The 21,008-nt window shown below is 44.8% G+C and overlaps 1 protein-coding gene across 5 annotated transcripts in view; it reads right to left on the bottom strand.

The window, feature by feature from the left end:
* Positions 1-10,043: 10,043 nt before the first annotated feature.
* Positions 10,044-21,008, bottom strand: part of LOC307083919 (plasma membrane calcium-transporting ATPase 1-like) — an 84,478-nt gene continuing 73,513 nt past the window's right edge. For all 5 annotated transcript variants that reach the window (XM_079747957.1, XM_079747953.1, XM_079747954.1 and 2 more), the window contains exon 21: positions 10,044-15,166. In XM_079747957.1, the coding sequence (XP_079604083.1) occupies positions 14,993-15,166 (174 nt within the window). In that variant the 3' untranslated portion in view covers positions 10,044-14,992. The remainder of the gene's footprint in view (positions 15,167-21,008) is intronic.

The raw sequence follows: 21,008 nt of genomic DNA on the forward strand, positions 1-21,008 counted from the left end.
AGCAGTGTTCTGTTAACAGTGAGCAGTTTTCTGTTAACAGTGAGCAGTGTTCTGTTAACAGTGAGCAGTGTTCTGTTAACAGTGAACAGTGTTCTGGGAGCAGGGAGCAGTGCTCTTTGAACAGCCATCAGTGTTCTGGGAAGAGTGAGCAGGCCTCTCCTGAGGGCCAGAGAGCTTTAGTGTGCTCATAACTAACAAGCAGATCAGAGATGGATTTGGATACTAACCTATTCAGTGCTTTATACACTACTAGGGGTATCGAATGCAATAAGTAAAATAACAATATCAAATAACACTTATAACCGTATAAATTGTAATAAGACTTGTCCGTTGAATGCAATGCAGTTAAGTTGAATTTAATGAATTCGTCAACTTTATTTAAATTCATGAAACACATCTGTTGTTTCCGGGTTTGCGCAGCGGAATCCATGGTGGCATTCCGCTGCGGTCCCCCTCGAAGGCTGTTCTGGGCTCCTCCTCGCTCCGCACGCACCTCTTTTTGCTACCAGACATGTGTTCGTGCATAATGGACGGTAGCACGCTTTTTCTAATGCAATACTAGAAAAGCTAGATGTGTGTGCCGTGACGAGTAACTGTGGACAGCTTCACCACTTTGGACTCAGAGTCTAGTCCTCAAAAGTTTCTGGGCTCGTGGTGAAGTGTGTTCATGGCCGGCGAAGATTACTCCTTGTAAGAATCGAGCTTGCGTGATGGGGGACCAAATATGCTGTTTTTAATTTGGTTGGTTGAATCTTGGCAGGTTTGGTAGGGCCTAGTAGCCCAGCTGCTGGTGCAGTAAGTAAACCTTTTTTTTAGTGGGCCGTTGAACCCCAGGTCCGACTTCTCATGATAGAGGAACCAGCTGCTCCTGTAAGCGGTTAAAAACTCACCACCTGGTGTCTCATGCTCTGGTGTGTCTGTCTATCTACTCGGTTCTCTCTTTGTCATTAATGCTTTGTGTGATGGACGCCTGTGGCAATACATTTCCTCTCCGGAGGACAACGCAACCTAATCTAATCTTATCTTAAAATGAGCTCATGATGTTACAAATAAACAAGCCTGGTCCGTGAGGCCCCTGGGAACAGCTGTTTGAAGGGTTGGCAGGCTCTATGAAACCATTTTGATGATGAACAAACAGGGCACGTTTGCCAACCTTTTTTGTGGATCCTATATGTGCATGTTGTTTTCAGCAGTATGAATTCCGAGCACAGCTTTGTATAAAAATAGAATTAGTGTTATCTTCAAATAGCTACATTAAATGCTAACGCCGATAAAGAATGTGCCCCACTCATAAAAATCAGCTGACTACAGAAGTATGCCGACTGAAACAGAGTTTTTTCAGGCTTGTTTTATCTCTTTTGGAGCAGGCGTCTCTTTAAGCTCTCTGATGTCCCACTACATCCAGTCCAACCGCCTAACAACAGTATCCACAAACCATTCCCGCTATTCATCTTCTCTAAAAATGCACTTAACATGAATTTGTTGTATTTGTTTGGTGGAATAATGGATTTTCAGCGCCCAGGAGTATCCTCGCTGCTCCGCTGTCCATTAGAAGACTTAAGTGGTCTATTGCAAGCCTTCTTCACAGTGAGCATTTTCAACAGGATACTTAGTCTTACCTCTGTAGTCTTCTGCAATGCTTCTGCTATATACCTTGCTAATGGTTGCTTTCAAACAAATGCAGGCGGCAGCCGGCAGCGGGTAGCGGGCAGCGGGCAGTGTGCGTTTCAGTCTACTTCAGATTGATGTGGAAGTGGAAGAACCAGAGACGTCTGAGAACCCGACGCAGTCGTTTGTGATTCATGATATCGTCTGGAGACGCACACAGCTTTTGGCCGTGACAATATGTATTATATGACATAATATGATATATGATATATGAGAGCTCCATGACTGTAACGCAAGTGTTGTACACTTGCGTGAAGGTTCGCATAACACGTCGGACTCTCGTCTCTGGTATTTCCAGAACGAGCGATTGTCTCTCGCTTGAGCCCCACTACCCGCTGCCTACAATCACAGGCAACAATCCCTTTCTCCTCCATGTTGTGGTTCAGTCTACTTCAGATTGATGTGGACGTGGAAGAACCAGAGACGCACCCAGCTTTTGGCCGTGATAATATATATTTTATGATATAGATATCTATGTATATTATGATATTATTTAGATATAGAGCTCCAGGACTCCCGCCGGAGCACCTGGAGTGTTCTAGAATATTTACAGAACACGGCCAGAGGCTGTGTGCGCCTCGCCATTGCGATACATCCACTGTAAACAGAGCGCATGGTACCGTGGCCAAAAGCTGCTCAGGGCCACACCCCCACCCTCCTCCTTGACCCGCCTCTCTCCTCCTCATTTGCATTAAAGCTACAGACACTGGAATGGCACGTTTGGGGGAAGGTCAATGTGCGACTGGCTCGTAGTGGCTGTAATTCTGCACCCTGACTGGATTTCGGGAACGTCTTCAAATACTGTGTTAGGGGCCCACTAATACCTATATTAAAGCATCCATAAAGTAGCATGCCATGGGACCTTTAAGAAAAGAAAAAGAGAGGTGCTTTCTACCACCCTATCTGTTGTGTCTGCAGGTAGAAGGTTGAGAATGTGTGCATAACACCAGACATGAATCTGAGACAGATGCAGAGAGCCCTTGATACCGCCCCTGCATGCTAGCTTCACCATCAGGGGAGTCGCCCACGAGTGTGCCACAATGTCTGTGTCATGTGTAATGTCGGTTTCAGTAACTCTGTGAAACACTTACAGAGTTACTAGCAGCACCACCACAGCAACTAGTCGCTCACCAAAGGCATCTGAATGATTGCACCCTGGTCTTTAGAGGTGACATCTGGGTCGTGTCTATCAACAGTACCGCCTCTAATCTTTCTGCCATCATGCCCGTTATCACCTGGCTAACAACATCCCCAGCTTTACCAATTATGCCTTTCAACAGTAGAGAGAGCCTCTGCCCTTTGATTGGGTCCTGGTGCTTCTTGCTTGGTTCAATGTACTGCTGAAGGCACATATCATAATAACTTATCCGTATGCTCAACTCCACAAATTTGCCATGGCCAACTGCAGTATTTTCTACTATATGGAGCTTCTGCTCGATGCCCTCTGTAACCAAGTCCACATTGGCCTATGACTTTTATCACATCAACCTCGCCTGATGGTTTTTCAGCACTTGCTCATGATGTACAGACATTTCTTTGCCTTTCAAAAGGCTATTCACAACAGCATTACAGCCAAATAATAGACAGTAAGTATCAGTATTATCTCTGTGGATCTTATTTTTTCTCTTCTATCCCTTGATGAACATGTTTTCATACCTCCCTTTGTGGAAGGACTATCACTTGTAGCAGGTACAGATGCCAAACACACAGAACAATGAGGTGATTAGTTTTTTTTACTGTATGTCAACCACTTGCGATTGGTTCCATGCATGCTGGGAAGAAACCTTTGCTAGTATGGGTTGTCTTAGTGGCTGGAAAACTATCATCTACACTAATGTGTGCTTGTGACTCAGGGATCTTCTTCTGGGCCGCTTTTGTCTCACGGTACACTGACTGTGTCCCTTTCTCCCTCTTTCAGTGTCAGACTTATCTTTATTGAATGGTATAATAAAAAAGTCTGAAGGCCATAGACGATAGACAGTCATTTAATCGAAACAGATACTATTAATCACGGCATGATACATGGCTAATGTCTGGGTGATCATTATTCCCACCAGATACAAAAGCATTTAGAGCAGTAGTAAGGAGTTTTGGTCTAAAACAAGCACGCTAACATCCTATGAGGCAGAAATACCATTGAAATTACCAAAAGCTGATGACCAAGAGCATAGACATAAGCCTCTGGTATCTTGGTTTCGGGCAAGGTATGACTTGGAGAACAGTAACGGTTCAACACTTAGATTTATTCCGGTTTATTCAGACACACAAGGTAAACTTACCTGCATTCAGGAGGTGGAAGCATCTCTCAAATCCAGGCAGAAATTCACTATATATTGGCATGGATGGAATAGTAAAGAAGCCATGGCCATAAGGTCTGATGTAACTCCAACCTCAGCACAACTTTATATGGTGTTGTCTTGACCACTATGTGTAGAAGCAGAAACTAGTCAGACCTGGTCCAATGAGGTACTAATGTTGGCTTAAATATCTTGGGGAGTAATAATCTAATAGAAGAAGTTAATTTACATCGCAGCCCCTGATGAAAGCTTGCTAATAAGCTAACTGGGGTCTCTTGGCAATATAGCCCCGCAGGCGATGTTCGACAGGGAAAGCTCTTCTTACATTTTCGTGTTGGGTTACTACCTAGGACACAATAGTACGTTTGGCATATCCTGGATAACAAGTGGGACCAACAAGTGTGTTTAATGCTCCCTTCACATGGTATAGGCTGGCCTTATATATATACAGTGGGGCAAAAAAGTATTTAGTCAGTCACCAATTGTGCAAGTTCTCCCACTTAAAAAGACGAGAGAGGCCTGTAATTTTCATCATAGGTAAACCTCAGCTATGAGAGACAAAATGAAAAAAAAAATCCAGAAAATCACATTGTCTGATTTTTTAAGAATTTATTTGCAAATTATGGTGGAAAATAAGTATTTGGTCACCTACAAACCAGCAAGATTTCTGGCTGTCACAGACCTGTAACTTCTTCTTTAAGAGGCTCCTCTGTCCTCCACTTGTTACCTGTATTAATGGCACCTGTTTGAACTCCTTATCAGTATAAAAGACACCTGTCCACAACCTCAAACAGTCACACTCCAAACTCCACTATGACCAAGACCAAAGAGCTGTCAAAGGACACCAGAAACACAATTGTAGACCTGCACCAGGCTGGGAAGTCTGAATCTGCAATAGGTAAGCAGCTTGGTGTGAAGAAATCAACTGTGGGAGCAATTATTAGGAAATGGAATACATACAAGACCACTGATAATCTCCCTCGATCTGGGGCTCCACGCAAGATCTCACCCTGTGGGGTCAAAATGATCACAAGAACGGTGAACAAAAATCCAAGAACCACATGGGGGGACCAAGTAAATGACCTCCAGAGAGCTGGGACCAAAGTAACAAAGGCTACCATCACTAACACACTACGCCGCCAGGGACTCAAATCCTGCAGTGACAGACGTGTCCCCCTGCTAAAGCCAGTGCATGTCCGGGCCCGTTTGAAGTTTGCTAGAGAGCATTTGGATGATCCAGAACAGGATTGGGAGAATGTCATATGGTCAGATGAAACCAAAATAGAACTTTTTGGTAAAAACTCAACTCGTCGTGTTTGGAGGAGAAAGAATGCTGAGTTGCATCCAAAGAACACCATACCTACAGTGAAGCATGGGGGTGGAAACATCATGCTTTGGGGTTGTTTTTCTGCCAAGGGACCAGGACGTCTGATCCGTATGACGGAAAGAATGAATGGGGCCATGTATCGTGAGATTTTGAGTGAAAACCTCCTTCCATCAGCAAGGGCACTGAAGATGTGGCTGGGTCCGTGGCTGGGTCTTTCAGCATGACAATGACCCCAAACACACCGCCCGGGCAACGAAGGAGTGGCTTTGTAAGAAGCATTTCAAGGTCCTGGAGTGGCCTAGCCAGTCTCCAGATCTCAACCCCATAGAAAATCTTTGGAGGGAGTTGAAAGTCCGTGTGGCCAAAAAACATCACTGCTCTAGAGGAGATCTGCATGGAGGAATGGGCCAAAATACCAGCAGCAGTGTGTGAAAACCTTGTAAAGACTTACAGAAAACGTTTGACCTCTGTCATTGCCAACAAAGGGCATGTAACAAAGTATTGAGATGACCTTTGGTTATTGACCAAATACTTATTTTCCACCATAATTTGCAAATAAATTCTTTAAAAATCAGACAATGTGATTTTCTAGATTTTTTTTTTCATTTTGTCTCTCATAGCTGAGGTATACCTATGGTGAAAATTACAGGCCTCTCTCTACTTAAGTGGGAGAACTTGCACAATTGGAGGCTGACTAAATACTTTTTTGCCCCACTGTATATACTACCCTCCAGTCTCTTTACTCCTGGCCTCCTCCTACCACTACCCTCCAGTCTCTTTACTCCTGGCCTCCTCCTACCCTCCAGTCTCTTTACTCCTGGCCTCCTCCTACCCTCCAGTCTCTTTACTCCTGGCCTCCTCCTACCCTCCAGTCTCTTTACTCCTGGCCTCCTCCTACCCTCCAGTCTCTTTACTCCTGGCCTCCTCCTACCCTCCAGTCTCTTTACTCCTGGCCTCCTCCTACCAATACCCTCCAGTCTCTTTACTCCTGGCCTCCTCCTACCCTCCAGTCTCTTTACTCCTGGCCTCCTCCTACCCTCCAGTCTCTTTACTCCTGGCCTCCTCCTACCCTCCAGTCTCTTTACTCCTGGCCTCCTCCTACCACTACCCTCCAGTCTCTTTACTCCTGGCCTCCTCCTACCCTCCAGTCTCTTTACTCCTGGCCTCCTCCTACCCTCCAGTCTCTTTACTCCTGGCCTCCTCCTACCACTACCCTCCAGTCTCTTTACTCCTGGCCTCCTCCTACCACTACCCTCCAGTCTCTTTACTCCTGGCCTCCTCCTACCCTCCAGTCTCTTTACTCTTGGCCTCCTCCTACCCTCCAGTCTCTTTACTCCTGGCCTCCTCCTACCACTACCCTCCAGTCTCTTTACTCCTGGCCTCCTCCTACCCTCCAGTCTCTTTACTCCTGGCCTCCTCCTACCCTCCAGTCTCTTTACTCCTGGCCTCCTCCTACCCTCCAGTCTCTTTACTCCTGGCCTCCTCCTACCCTCCAGTCTCTTTACTCCTGGCCTCCTCCTACCACTACCCTCCAGTCTCTTTACTCCTGGCCTCCTCCTACCCTCCAGTCTCTTTACTCCTGGCCTCCTCCTACCCTCCAGTCTCTTTACTCCTGGCCTCCTCCTACCCTCCGGTCTCTTTACTCCTGGCCTCCTCCTACCACTACCCTCCAGTCTCTTTACTCCTGGCCTCCTCCTACCCTCCAGTCTCTTTACTCCTGGCCTCCTCCTACCCTCCAGTCTCTTTACTCCTGGCCTCCTCCTACCACTACCCTCCAGTCTCTTTACTCCTGGCCTCCTCCTACCACTACCCTCCAGTCTCTTTACTCCTGGCCTCCTCCTACCCTCCAGTCTCTTTACTCTTGGCCTCCTCCTACCCTCCAGTCTCTTTACTCCTGGCCTCCTCCTACCACTACCCTCCAGTCTCTTTACTCCTGGCCTCCTCCTACCCTCCAGTCTCTTTACTCCTGGCCTCCTCCTACCCTCCAGTCTCTTTACTCCTGGCCTCCTCCTACCCTCCAGTCTCTTTACTCCTGGCCTCCTCCTACCACTACCCTCCAGTCTCTTTACTCCTGGCCTCCTCCTACCCTCCAGTCTCTTTACTCCTGGCCTCCTCCTACCCTCCAGTCTCTTTACTCCTGGCCTCCTCCTACCCTCCAGTCTCTTTACTCCTGGCCTCCTCCTACCCTCCAGTCTCTTTACTCCTGGCCTCCTCCTACCCTCCAGTCTCTTTACTCCTGGCCTCCTCCTACCACTACCCTCCAGTCTCTTTACTCCTGGCCTCCTCCTACCCTCCAGTCTCTTTACTCCTGGCCTCCTCCTACCCTCCAGTCTCTTTACTCCTGGCCTCCTCCTACCACCAGCCTCCAGTCCGTTTAGCGCAGCAGAGTCCTTACAGGCGCCAGTCTGCGGTGCACAAGACACTACTGCCTTGTTAATTAGGCCGTTCTGTGGGCAATACCAACTGTAGTGATTACAGGGGGAGGGATCCTCTCAGGTTGGGGGATCCCCTCGGGGGGGGGGGCATCCTCTCAGGTGGCGGCATCCTTACGATCTTTGTCCTTCATCAAGAGGCCGTGGCTTGCCTTCTGGACACTGTTGAACGTTCAGGTTGCTTTCTCTTTTATTTAATCAGTGAATCTCAAACATATTGGCCACCAAACTATCTTAATTACCAGCTAGAGCTAGAAAGATGTGGTTCCTAACACTGAGAGCAGTGGGATGCATGCAAGGTTCCTCCAGGTAATCTGCTGCTTCAGCAGAAGCCAGGAATAGGCCTCCATGCTCTAAGAGGTGAAGAGACTTCCGGGGTGAGGGGGGTCCGGAGAGGAGGACTATTTGTGACTGGGCCTGGTGAAGACCTGGTGGTGAAGGGGCCCGGTTGTGACCGGGCCTGGTTGTCAGTAGTGCATGATGGACCGGTGACCACAGGGAGGCTCCATATAAATGAGCTTCTTCTCCAACGAAGGATGTATGGAAAAACAAAGTGATTTTTTTTCCTGCGAGAACAGTTTGGACAAAGTTAAAATGGACACATCAGGAATTCGGCAACTAAGCTGCAGATATACATTGGTGAGAGTGGACACAGATTTATTTTGAGTATCTAACTTGCAATTTCCAAAGTGTTGACCATTTATTTTTGTATAGCATTTATAGGAATAGAAGACACTACTAAAATTCAACCGCTCCATGTAGCTAATGCAAAGATAACTAAAACCTGAGTTAATCTCCAATAATGTTGGTGAAAAAGAATGAGTCAATTTAATATTATGACCTTTCTGTTTATTTTAATGTGCAGTTTGTAGAATTAGGTTGTATCTAATGGAACAGACTTGACATGAATGGGATGTAATAATACGTTTTAATGATTGTGTAATCCCATGATAATAAGAATTCTGTTTTCATTACCTTAAAAATCAGCCATTTTAATATCTACAGGGGGGGGTGTCCCGCCACGGAGCCTGCATTGTTTCTACAGTAGCCCAGACACACAGACAGCTCCACGCACAGCTGATCTGACGGACCACCACACATCCACACACCGTGTTACAAATGTAAACCCTGTATCGGACCTGGCCATCAACAACAACCGCTGTCAGGATGGTTGATGATCCACACCCCGTGCTCTGAGCAGAGAGGAACATTCTTAAACCGTCTGAGAGAAGACCGGCAGGAACATATAATTGTATCGCTGTTGCCTTTTAATTACGGTATTAGTTTAGGAACAGAGGCACAGATTACTATGTTGACAATCAAAGACATTACCTCGTCTAAACAAGAACAAAAGCAAGTTGGGTGCACCGCTCCTTTACAGACAGAATTGCCATCTTTACTTGTAAACTGCAGTCTATAACTGTACAGACTTAAGTACTATACTTTAACATCGAACACAAATCATGCCAGTACAGGACGCCTGACACAATATAGGCCAGTACAGGCCACCTAACACAATACAGGCCAGGACATGATACCTTACCCACTACAGGCCACCTTACCCAATACAGGCCAGTACAGGCCACCTAACACAATACAGGCCAGGACATGATACCTTACCCACTACAGGCCACCTTACCCAATACAGGCCACCTAACACAATACAGGCCAGTGCAGGCCATCGTAGCTTCTCGTACATTTTTGGAAGAGTCATGTGTTTGGGCTCTGTTGTTTGCAATCTGCAACCTGACCACTAGATGCCACTAAATTATACAAACTGCACCTTTAAATTGTTCAATTAATAAAATAGGTCACCTCCATTTGACTCAACACACAAACCAAAATCAATTATTTATGTATTAAGGTAAGCTACACCATGTCTTTGCAAAGCTTAATCATTGCAGCGTATCCTGTATCTTCTCTCCATACTATAGCTGGGAGCAGACACATTTCAATATTTTGGATATTTGTCAAAATCCCTTGACATAGGATTCTTACAATTCCAAAAAATGGTTTAATCTATGGCTATACATTTCTGTGGGTTATTTGTAATTTTGGCGAGCCATCATGAGTTCAGTGCCTCCTTACCTCGTCCCGTGGAGCAGGACCCTGGAGGAGGAGGGAGCACCCGAGAAAAGATTGGAGACGTCATGGGTTGCTGAATAAGATTACATTGTACTTTATTCATTGGCAAGAGTAAATGAATATTACAGCCTATAAATTAACATTCTTTATCGGCACACCAAAGACTAGTCGTCTGTGTTGCGCAGGAATCTACAGGACATGCTCAACATTAAGTTGACCCTCAGGTGCTTCAAATTTGATGGCTTTGAATATATATATATATATATATATATATATATATATATATATATATATATATATATATATAGTTATCTATATCTACATATAGATATATATCCATATATAGATATAAATATATAGTATCTTCAATTGCTTGATTATCATTATTTTGTTGTTCTGATGCATTCAAATGACATGACACTTAGACCAAAGCATTCCACATGATCATATATTACAAAAGAGTAAAGAAAATAGGTTAGTGCACACCTTCTGCGCACACTTACACATATACAGAGTTGCACATGTATTGTGATTCCGTCAGTGCAAACTGAAATGATAAAATGATAACAAAACTGCCGTCCACTGAGACAGACAAGCACACAGGCAGCACATGTAAGGTCAAGCAAAGGGAGCAGAGCTCAACAAATCAAATCATTATGTTGCATAGATTGAAGCAAACTGGAATAACAAGTTGGCGTGACAACCGAGAAACACATTGGGAGACACTGAAGGAACACAGGATATGTTATATTGAAGACAGAAATAGTGGGTAAGGAAAGGACACACACTGAGGAAAAACAACTTCACCCAAGTTATATGCGGCGGAAGATCACTTTCTAACCGTAAACCAAACATGGCAGTTTCTCTGATGGGAAATGTTTGTTATTCTACACAAAAGGTGTTGAAATCAAAGCCATGTTACTAAACGCTGTGGTGGAGGCATATGGAAGCAGAGGAAATGAAAACCCTCCAGAATGAATGAGACGCACAATGTTTTATGAAATGACAACATGCAAACAAGCAAGTATTCCTTCCACTTTCCTCTCTCAACGTCTGCTCCTGAAGTCAGTTTCCGCCGTTAAAATCAACAATTACACCAACCCCGATACAAAATATGGCAGTTTTAATAGGTTCTAAAGTGAGAGAAAATGTGCTTTTTTATGGCAACTATATCTCTAATATGTTATCTTCAATGTTTAATACTCCCAGGGTAAAATCAAAGAACAAAGCCAGCCCCGAAATGAAGTGGATTATTCTCTTGAGGACAAACCCAAATTAACCAATATAAAAAAATAGACACACTTAAAACAATCCTTTCCTTGAATTTTCTCTCTAAAACCTCAGAAGCTCTCCCTACCTCAGTGGTCCGGATGTGCTAGTAAGACCTTTCTCAAGTCTCTAGCCCTTAATGTGTGATCAAGATGTCAGGTTCTTATGGAAGTGAACACCGGTAGCAGACACAGGTCTGAGGTGCGGGGTAACAACAGTGTTTTGTTGCAGGAGCAGCTTTCAGAACAAGTGTTCAGTAAGCCGACAGTCTTCATGTTTACATGGGCTTTGCATTGGGAGATTTATATTGTCAATCATTTTGACAAAGAGCTCAACAAAACAAACATCTGTAAGCTGTATTAATAGACCTAAATGTTGTACAATGCGAGGAAATCACATCACAAAAAACACATAGCCAATGGTAAGAGTCGTGGCTGACAGTCTTCTCTCAAATACCTTTAAAAAAAAAAGCAGAAGAAATATTATAAAAAATATACTGCCTGAAAGAAAAGAAAATGTGTTGGAAAAACTTTTGCAATCATCTATTGATTGACAAATAGTATAATCAAATGTTTTGAAAGGCTTTAAATGAAAAGTAAATCTGAATAAATGATTTCTGTAGAAATGCAGCTGTCAATTTCAAACATGCATGTCAGTAAAAACATTGTGATGGTTATGAAGTGATGAATTTGTGTCAAATTCAATTAATAAGAATAATCCCCTGTCTTTCCAGTAATTCATCCATTGTCGATCTCTAAAGGGCATGTTTCAGTCACTTTCCTCAGTGTGTTCCACCTTGCAGTGCAAGTATATATGTTTACATTTAAGTCTGCATGTATGTTTGCATGTTAAGTGTGTACTGGGGTTATAAAAGTTGTTTTAAAGCGGGTCACATTTGGGACACTCCATTCCATACAAAAACATGCAGAACACTGAACACATATTGAGCAGTTAGCTTAATCCAAATGGAGTCTTTTTTCTTTTTCATACAGAGTGACTTTAGGCTACACTGAACACAACAATACCAATCACACCAGGTCCGACATATTGCTTTAAATAACCATGTTTTGTATATAGGTCTTGCATGCGACATAAATGCTATTATGTTTATATAAAAGTAACACCAGTGCCTAATATTTTGTATATTACCAATTACAGTTATTTTTGTGCAAATAAAACTGAAGCTGTTATAAATTCAAGAATCAGATTTGTGTAGATTGTTTATGGCTATGCAATAGAAATTTGGAAGTTTAGTTGTGATGTGCAATAACAGATCTTCGAAAGAGATTTCTTTAGGTTTCACTATAAGTCAAATGAAATACAATGATAAAGTATTTTTGTGAGGATGTGATCCAGAAGTTAGCATTAGAGTTTTGCAGAGTCCCCCCCATTAGACTAACATGGGACCTGGGTGTCATGTTGTCAGTATTATGGGAAACAATGTTGCACAGGAGTGAGTGTCAGTCTGTAGAATGTGTCAAGCTAGCATCATTGAGCCCAGAGACACAAGCCCCCATCACCTCAGTTACACACTTTTCTGCAACATCTGCCAAGCAACACGGTTAAAGACAGCAGTGGGGATGGGTGGCAGAGACCTGGCCAGAAAGTAGCCATTAACAACATGCGACAAATGTAAAATCTAAATCTATATGAAGATGGTAGTTATAAAATGCTGACAGACTGATAAATCTTAAAGCTAAGCTGGGGACCATGTCTTCTCCTTCACCGCTGCCTAGTTTTACATCCTTTTGTGACGCTACTATTAAAGTAAATTCTTTGTAGAAGCATGTTTTTGGCAAATTTGGCAGAGGAAGATGACAAAGGATAAAATATCAACCATTTCCTTTGGAAAGGTGCATGTAAACCGAGCGTTGAGATGAGGACACCACACTGAGGCAGCCGATAGTCTAGACCCACAACACGAGGAACAGGTGAAGCCGTTAACCGCTCTGCTCTCTTCAAAAGGTTTCCTGGGTTAACAAGGAAAGCTGAAAACCTCTTCATGGTCGCCTGACAATATCCACAAGCTAAAGCCTCCTTTTGGTATCCCAAGATAAAAAACTATATTGAATTGGACTATCATCAATTCATAATTATACAACCTCCACGTTTAAAACTCTGTTAAGGGGGGCTTCACTTCGTATTTGCACAAATCCAATAAAGATAAACTGTTAAGAAATAAAGCCTAGTTGACACCAGATTGCTGATATTGCAGTAGCATGGTCACCAAGTAAACAAGTGGTCATCTCTTAGCCCAACATCACATGACGAGAAGATGAAGCATGGCAGAACTATAGAGGTGTAAAAGACATACGTCACAACAGGTTCATTGATGTTGTGTTCGAACACCAGACTCACGCCTTTACATATGTATTCGTATCTCTAAAATATTAAAAAGTACTTAATATAAAAATACAGAAGATTTAAAAAAAATGGGAAAAGTTATGTTTTTTTATGAAAATCATGCAAGAAGATTGCCCATTAGGTTAAATAGAGCACATAAGACTCACACAAGGGCCCGAAGGACTGATCAGAAGACGGGCGATCGTCACTGACATTACTTTATGTAAACATTGCAGAGGTCCTTTAAACCTAGTTCGGCAGTGACAACTGGAGCTCTACTCTTCACCTCAGGGTAATGATTGGAGGACAACTGGAGCCCTACTCTTCACCTCAGGGTTATGATGGGAGAGCAGGGGTCATGACAAAAGCAGAAAAATGAAGTCACAGACCACCTTTAAGATATGGCTCTGGGTGACACTTAGAAGCAAGCTGACAGTAAAGGAATCATTTCAAGATACTGTATCCCTACGGCTTTGTTTGTCTACGTGTAGATTCAAACCGCAGCCCGTAGACAACATAGGAGGATGGAAACACTCTTACGAGTGACTTGTTATCTGACAAATGAGAGAAAAAATGACATATTTATATTGTACACAAGGTGGATGTTGGTTGCATTAAATACTCAATAGCGTTTCTAAAATCCTATCTAACAACACTAACAATAAAAAGGTAAAAGCCCCCCCCCCTATACACACACAAGAGGGGCTAGGAATGGTAAAAATTAAAATATAAAACTCCACACTTAAAATAAAAATGTGCACAGCAAATTTAGGCAAAACAATACAAAAACTAGAAATAAAGAGGCAACTCAAATGCTCCAACACCCTCCCTATGCAGCGATCCTAATGCAGAGAAGCCTATTAGTTCTACTGAGTCTGACAACACATTAAGCATAGTCCTGTCTTTGCAGAAAAAACTATAAATTATAAAAAGATAATAGGAATATTCCTGGGGACAATAGACAACATTTGGACAGTTGGAAGCTGTACACAATCCTTAGACATATTCAGTATTTTAAGCATCAGTGGACTCATCGGTTGGATAAGAAACCAATAGAGGTTTGTGCTGAAGAATCAAAGCCTGACGCGTTCTTCTTAAAGGATAAGCTCCAGTAGTGTCATTCCAGAGCATTGAGAAGTTGTACAACAAGGAGACATGCTTTTCTTCGGTACCAGACAAAAACTCGGACTGAATTAAAAACAGAGGTCACCGGGATACCGATGGAAAAGGAACATTTAAAGGGGGCCCAGATGGACTCCAGGTTATGTGTTTGTGCGCGTGGGGCCCCAACAGCCTGTTGGCAGGGACGGGCAAGGGGGAGGGCCGCTTCATGGGTTTAGTGAATGAATGAGAATCACCAGAGGTTAAGGGGACTTAAAGAGACCGATGATATAAAGACATAAGGGCTAAGCAAAAAAGGACATAGTGTATAAACAATATATATATATATATATATATAGATATAGATATCTACATACATGTCTATAGATATAGATCTAGATCTATAGACATGTGTATAGATAAAGCCCAATCATGGAAGGTGAGAGTATGGTGGAGGGAGGCTGGTCCAGCTAGGGCCCGGCGATCTCGTCTCCCGTCTCCTGGATTGTGGGGATTGGGTCCTCGTTGTCCGAGGACAGCGACGCGAAGTCGGGGTGGGCCATGAAGCTGTGGATGGAGTTGCGTGATTCAGGGTTCTCTAGTCCCTCGTACAGGGAGCTCCGGAAGGCATTCACCACCTTAATCTGATAGGTCACCAGAGAGAGGGAGAGAGGGGCAGAGAGAGGGAGAGAGAGGGGGATTAGCGTGTGCTTGTGATGAGGTCTCTGGGCATAAGGGAGGATGAATGGAGGGGGGGGGGGAATCCACCTGGGAACAAACAGGTGTTATGGAGAGGATGCTTAATGGAAAAGGGTCATTTGGGCAAAAACATACCAATGTGCAAACAACAGCGACAACAACCACAGCAACAACAACGATCCAGTACACATTGCATGGAATGGATCAACTTGACATTCAACACGAGGACACAACTTCCACTCAGGATGTAGGAGCACAACGCTACGTCTCGCCACAACACGCCAGCACACACATCATGCACACACGCCTTGCAGAGGGCTGAATGAAATTAAATCATCTGCTGTCGTAGTTCTCAAAACACTATCAATAGATTTGACATTATCAGTTTAAGAATTAAAATCCTACTTTAAAATGTTCAAGATCCCAATCAAGGTCTGTCACATTGACCTGCTATGCAATACGTATTATATTACCAGACAAATTCTTCATTTTTTGTTGTTATTTTGTATCATGATGAAATAGTCTTGAAGTCCTATAACCATCAAAGAAATACCAATGCAATTATGATTATATTGAATTATTGCCCAAGCCCTACATACAATATTCTCATGCAACCAAGATGAGTGCTCAAAATAGACACAACACAAATGTATGGACTGGGAAGTACACTAAAGAGGTTCACACAAGCACAGCTCTGTTTGGAATACCAGAACCAAACGTGGTTCATCTCTTCTCTCCTGCTGTTCTCTGCTAGACTCCTGCAGCTCTGTTCTCAGACTCTGTCCTCAGCTAGGATCCCACAGACATATCCTCTATTCTTGGTTCTCTGCATTGTCAAGCGATTAAATCTAGAAACTAATTTTAATTATAGACATTATAGACATTCGGAAATAAGCTGAATTAAGGTGAACATTGCAGGTTGGATAGATTGTTTAAAATGGCTGCTCTGCTGAGCTGCACTGGTGAACTATAACGAATATGTCGTCTTCAGAAGGTCAGAGTCCATCAGCATGCATATGTGTTTGACCACTTTGGGCAAACGCATATTCATGTCTAATAACTTGACACACTCCAATTCTGTACTGCAATGTCAGCTAAGTGAGAGTTAACATGGCCGTTTTATGATTTACTTAAGAGTATTACTCGGTCCTTATAATTATCTAGTCAATGTTTGGTTTGCCCTGCCCTGTTCTAGGCCCTAGTGCTAGTGCTAGGCCCTAGTGCTAGTGCTAGGCCCTAGTGCTAGGCCCTAGTGCTAGTGCTAGGCCCTAGTGCTAGTGCTAGGCCCTAGTGCTAGGCCCTAGTGCTAGTGCTAGGCCCTAGTGCTAGGCCCTAGTGCTAGGCCCGCTGTACTAGTGCTAGGCCCTAGTGCTAGTGCTAGGCCCTAGTGCTAGTGCTAGGCCCTAGTGCTAGTGCTAGGCCCTAGTGCTGGGCCCTAGTGCTAGTGCTAGGCCCTAGTGCTAGTGCTAGGCCCTAGTGCTAGGCCCTAGTGCTAGTCCTAGGCCCTAGTGCTAGGCCCGCTGTACTAGTGCTAGGCCCTAGTGCTAGGCCCTAGTCCTAGGCCCTAGTGCTAGTGCTAGGCCCTAGTGCTAGTGCTAGGCCCTAGTGCTAGTGCTAGGCCCTAGTGCTAGTGCTAGGCCCTAGTGCTAGGCCCTAGTGCTAGTGCTAGGCCCTAGAGCTAGGCCCGCTGTTCTAGTGCTAGGCCCTAGCGCTAGGCCCTAGCGCTAGGCCCGCTGTTCTAGTGCTAGGCCCTAGCGCTAGGCCCTAGTGCTAGGCCCGCTGTTCTAGTGCTAGGCCCTAGCGCTAGGCCCTAGTGCTAGGCCCTAGTGCTAGGCCCTAGTGCTAGTGCTAGGCCCTAGCGCTAGGCCCGCTGTTCTAGTGCTAGGCCCTAGCGCTAGTGCTAGGCCCTAGTGCTAGGCCCTAGTGCTAGGCCCTAGTGCTAGGCCCTAGTGCTAGGCCCTAGTGCTAGGCCCTAGCGCTAGTGCTAGGCCCTAGCGCTAGGGCCTAGCGCTAGGGCCTAGTGCTAGGCCTTAGCGCTAGTGCTAGGCCCTAGTGCTAGGCCCTAGTGCTAGGCCTTAGCGCTAGTGCTAGGCCCTAGTGCTAGGCCCTAGCGCTAGTGCTAGGCCCTAGCGCTAGGCCCGCTGTTCTAACAAAGTCACCACAGGGGGTCAGAGGAGAGGGGTGCATTTCGGTTCAAGAGGGCAACAAGGTGAGTTTGAATTGGAGCTGGTGAGTCCGACTCGGGGCATGAAGACTCTACAGGGCAGGAAGCAGATGCAGCAGGGAGCCGGATGGCACAATGGGCGGGGGGGGGAAGTTAGTAAATGAAGAAGAACAAGCAGAAGTGTGGATGGGGAATGAGGAAGGCAGTGTCATTACAACAGCCGTCCAGAACTCGCCCCTCACAAAGAAGGGAACGACTAAGCAGGCCATTAGGGGTTCATTCATGCAGCATTCAGCGGGGCCATGGTCACCACAGAGGAGGGGAGCAACACGGCAGACAGGGCAGAGGCCGGTTAGCCGGCCCTCAGGCCAGGCACTCACTGCCTGCAGAAGAGGAGGGAGCGGTAGTAGTAGTAGTGGTAGTAGTGGTGGGGAGAGGCAGCACCCCGCTCGGATAGGTCAGAGAGGAGGAGGAGGGGCTAAGCCCAACGTGGGAGGGGCTAGAGACAGATTTGGGCGGCGCAGAGTCGTTGTGCTGGCTGACGACGGAGGGCTGGCGGCGTAGTGCCCCCGGCACGGCCGCCTGGCCCGTCTGGAAGGTGTACACCACGTCCATCTACAGGAGGACACAGCCACAGCAGAGTTAGGAGCAGCAGAAGGTTAGTCTGAAGAAGAGCGGGCTTCGCCCCCGCCTGGAGAGAGCTCGTCTAGACCGAGGAGGAAGGAGGTGCTATGGATGTGGAAGAAAACAGGTCGGTCATTGGAGGAGAGCCGAGAGTATAGTCAGAGGGACAGAGAGTCGGGAAAGAGGCAGAGAAAACAAGTGGAAGAACAAGCGGATTTTCTTTAAACTTATAAATTAACATAACATGAAACTTGTCCTTATAACTTGGTTTATAAATATCTGTACTTCGACCAGTGAATAAAGTTGTGAATTTTTTTTGCATTCAGGGAGGATTGAACATTGAAGCACTTCTTTTGCAAAACACAAAATTGTCCAGAGCGGCAAATACGTTATCAACAACTTGTTTTCAATGTGCTCTTTCATTAAAAATTCATGACAAACTCATGTTCATTAACACAAATTCTCAAAATCCGATTCTCTACATTACTGAGGGTGTCAGCCGGACTAGAGAATCACTGGACAGCAGCAGGTGATAAAGACTCTGTATTGGGAGGACTCAGTGGTAGAGATAGTGACAGCAGCAGGGAAATAAGTTGAATTAAGGTGAACATTGCAGGTTGGATAGATTGTTTAAAATGGCTGCTCTGCTGAGCTGCACTGGTGAACTATAACGAATATGTCGTCTTCAGAAGGTCAGAGTCCATCAGCATGCATATGTGTTTGGCCACTTTGGGCAAACGCATATTCATGTCTAATAACTTGACACACTCCAATTCTGTTCTGCAATGTCAGCTAAGTGAGAGTTAACATGGCCGTTTTATGATTTACTTAAAGAGTATTACTCGGCCCTTATAATTATCTAGTCAATGTTTGGTTTGCCCTGCCCTGTTCTAGGCCCTAGTGTAGTGCTAGGCCCTAGTGCTAGGCCCTCCAGAGTCTCTTGTGATAAAGACTCTGTATTGGGAGGATTGTGTGGTAGAGATATTGACAGCAGCAGGTGATATCAAAGACTCTGTATTGGGAGGATTGTGTGGTAGAGATATTGACAGCAGCAGGTGATATCAAAGACTCTGTATTGGGAGGATTGTGTGGTAGAGTTATTGACAGCAGCAGGTGATATCAAAGACTCTGTATTGGGAGGATTGTGTGGTAGAGATATTGACAGCAGCAGGTGATATCAAAGACTCTGTATTGGGAGGATTGTGTGGTAGAGATATTGACAGCAGCAGGTGATATCAAAGACTGTATTGGGAGGATTGTGTGGTAGAGATATTGACAGCAGCATGTGATATCAAAGACTCTGTATTGGGAGGATTGTGTGGTAGAGTTATTGACAGCAGCAGGTGATATCAAAGACTCTGTATTGGGAGGATTGTGTGGTAGAGATATTGACAGCAGCAGGTGATATCAAAGACTCTGTATTCGGAGGATTGTGTGGTAGAGTTATTGACAGCAGCAGGTGATATCAAAGACTCTCCTTTGGGAGTTCTGTGTGGTAGATTTATTGACAGCAGCAGGTGCAGGTGACATAACATCTCAGCCAGTTGAGCTTCACGCCTCGGAACAGATTTGACGTAGGAAGGGAAGTAGAGGCTGAGGCCCCGCCAAGTCCGAGGCAGGAGCGACACGTGCCGCTTCCAATACCAGACTAAACTATTTAGAATACTGTCTGGTTACACCGCTACATAAACCCTGGACTTGTACATTATGCATTGAATCTGTAAAGCAGATTGTATATATATATGTACATAATAAAGTGATGTTCTAATAAAAGTTTCAGTAAGGCTGAATCATCCATCTCAGAGACCCGGAGAACCCACCGAACTGCTCCTGCCTCGTCTGACTTGAATATCATAATCATCGTCTTACACCGATGACATTCATTCAGCAAATTATACCTTTCTTCATGTGGATTTTTATGATTATTTTTTTAATTAGACCAACTAGGAAAATGTCATGAAGATTCAGATTGAAATTCAAAGGTTTAATTGTAGCTCTGTTGACTCTTTCAATTTTTAAAAAACGTTGAGGTGTGACCCCTGAGGACGGCGTGACCCTGCTTTGGTGAGCCATATGCTAGCAGGTATTAGCATCATATTGCAATACTTTAAACAATACAACACTAATTGTTTCCATTATTGCGTCAAAATATTACAGGAATGCCTCAATCTATAAATCTTTATCTGCAAGCATGTGTATTGACAGCTTTCCTCTTGAAAAGCTATCGAAAACGACCTAAAAGGAGTGAAGGTCGCCAACAGGGCCCTTAGCAGACCTCCCAGAATGAATAGCCCAAATTAAAGGGATAGTATCAGCCAATGGAGGCTCTGTGTTTAGGGGGACATTAAAGGGCCAGTATCAGCCAATGGAGGCTCTGTGTTTAGGGGGACATTAAAGGGCCAGTATCAGCCAATGGAGGCTCTGTGTTTAGGGGGACATTAAAGGGCCAGTATCAGCCAATGGAGGCTCTGTGTTTAGGGGGACATTAAAGGGCCAGTATCAGCCAATGGAGGCTCTGTGTTTAGGGGGACATTTAAGGGCCAGTATCAGCCAATGGAGGCTCTGTGTTTAGGGGGACATTAAAGGGCCAGTATCAGCCAATGGAGGCTCTGTGTTTAGGGGGACATTAAAGGGCCAGTATCAGCCAATGGAGGCTCTGTGTTTAGGGGGACATTAAAGAGGCAGTAACAGCCCATGATAGCTCTGGGCCCTATCTTGCACCCAGCGCAATTGACTTTCTACACCGACACATGTATCGTTGCTAGTTTGCACCCGGCGCAAAGCTGATTTTCCCCCACAGCAAACTTGCGCCACTAAACTAGCGCCCTGAGAGGCGTGTTGGCGAAAAGCAGAGGCGTGTTCCGGTGCAAATGATACATGGTGCTATCTTACAGATCGATAGAGCAGTTGTGCAACTAACCGAAAAAAACCTGGTCTACCTGCACTGCACTAGCGGATAGCGCAGCTGGTGTTGCTATTTCAACTTACCATGGCAGGTC

This window comes from Pollachius pollachius (genome assembly GCF_949987615.1).
Source record: "Pollachius pollachius genome assembly, chromosome: 12".
Classification (NCBI taxonomy): Eukaryota; Metazoa; Chordata; class Actinopteri; order Gadiformes; family Gadidae; genus Pollachius; species Pollachius pollachius.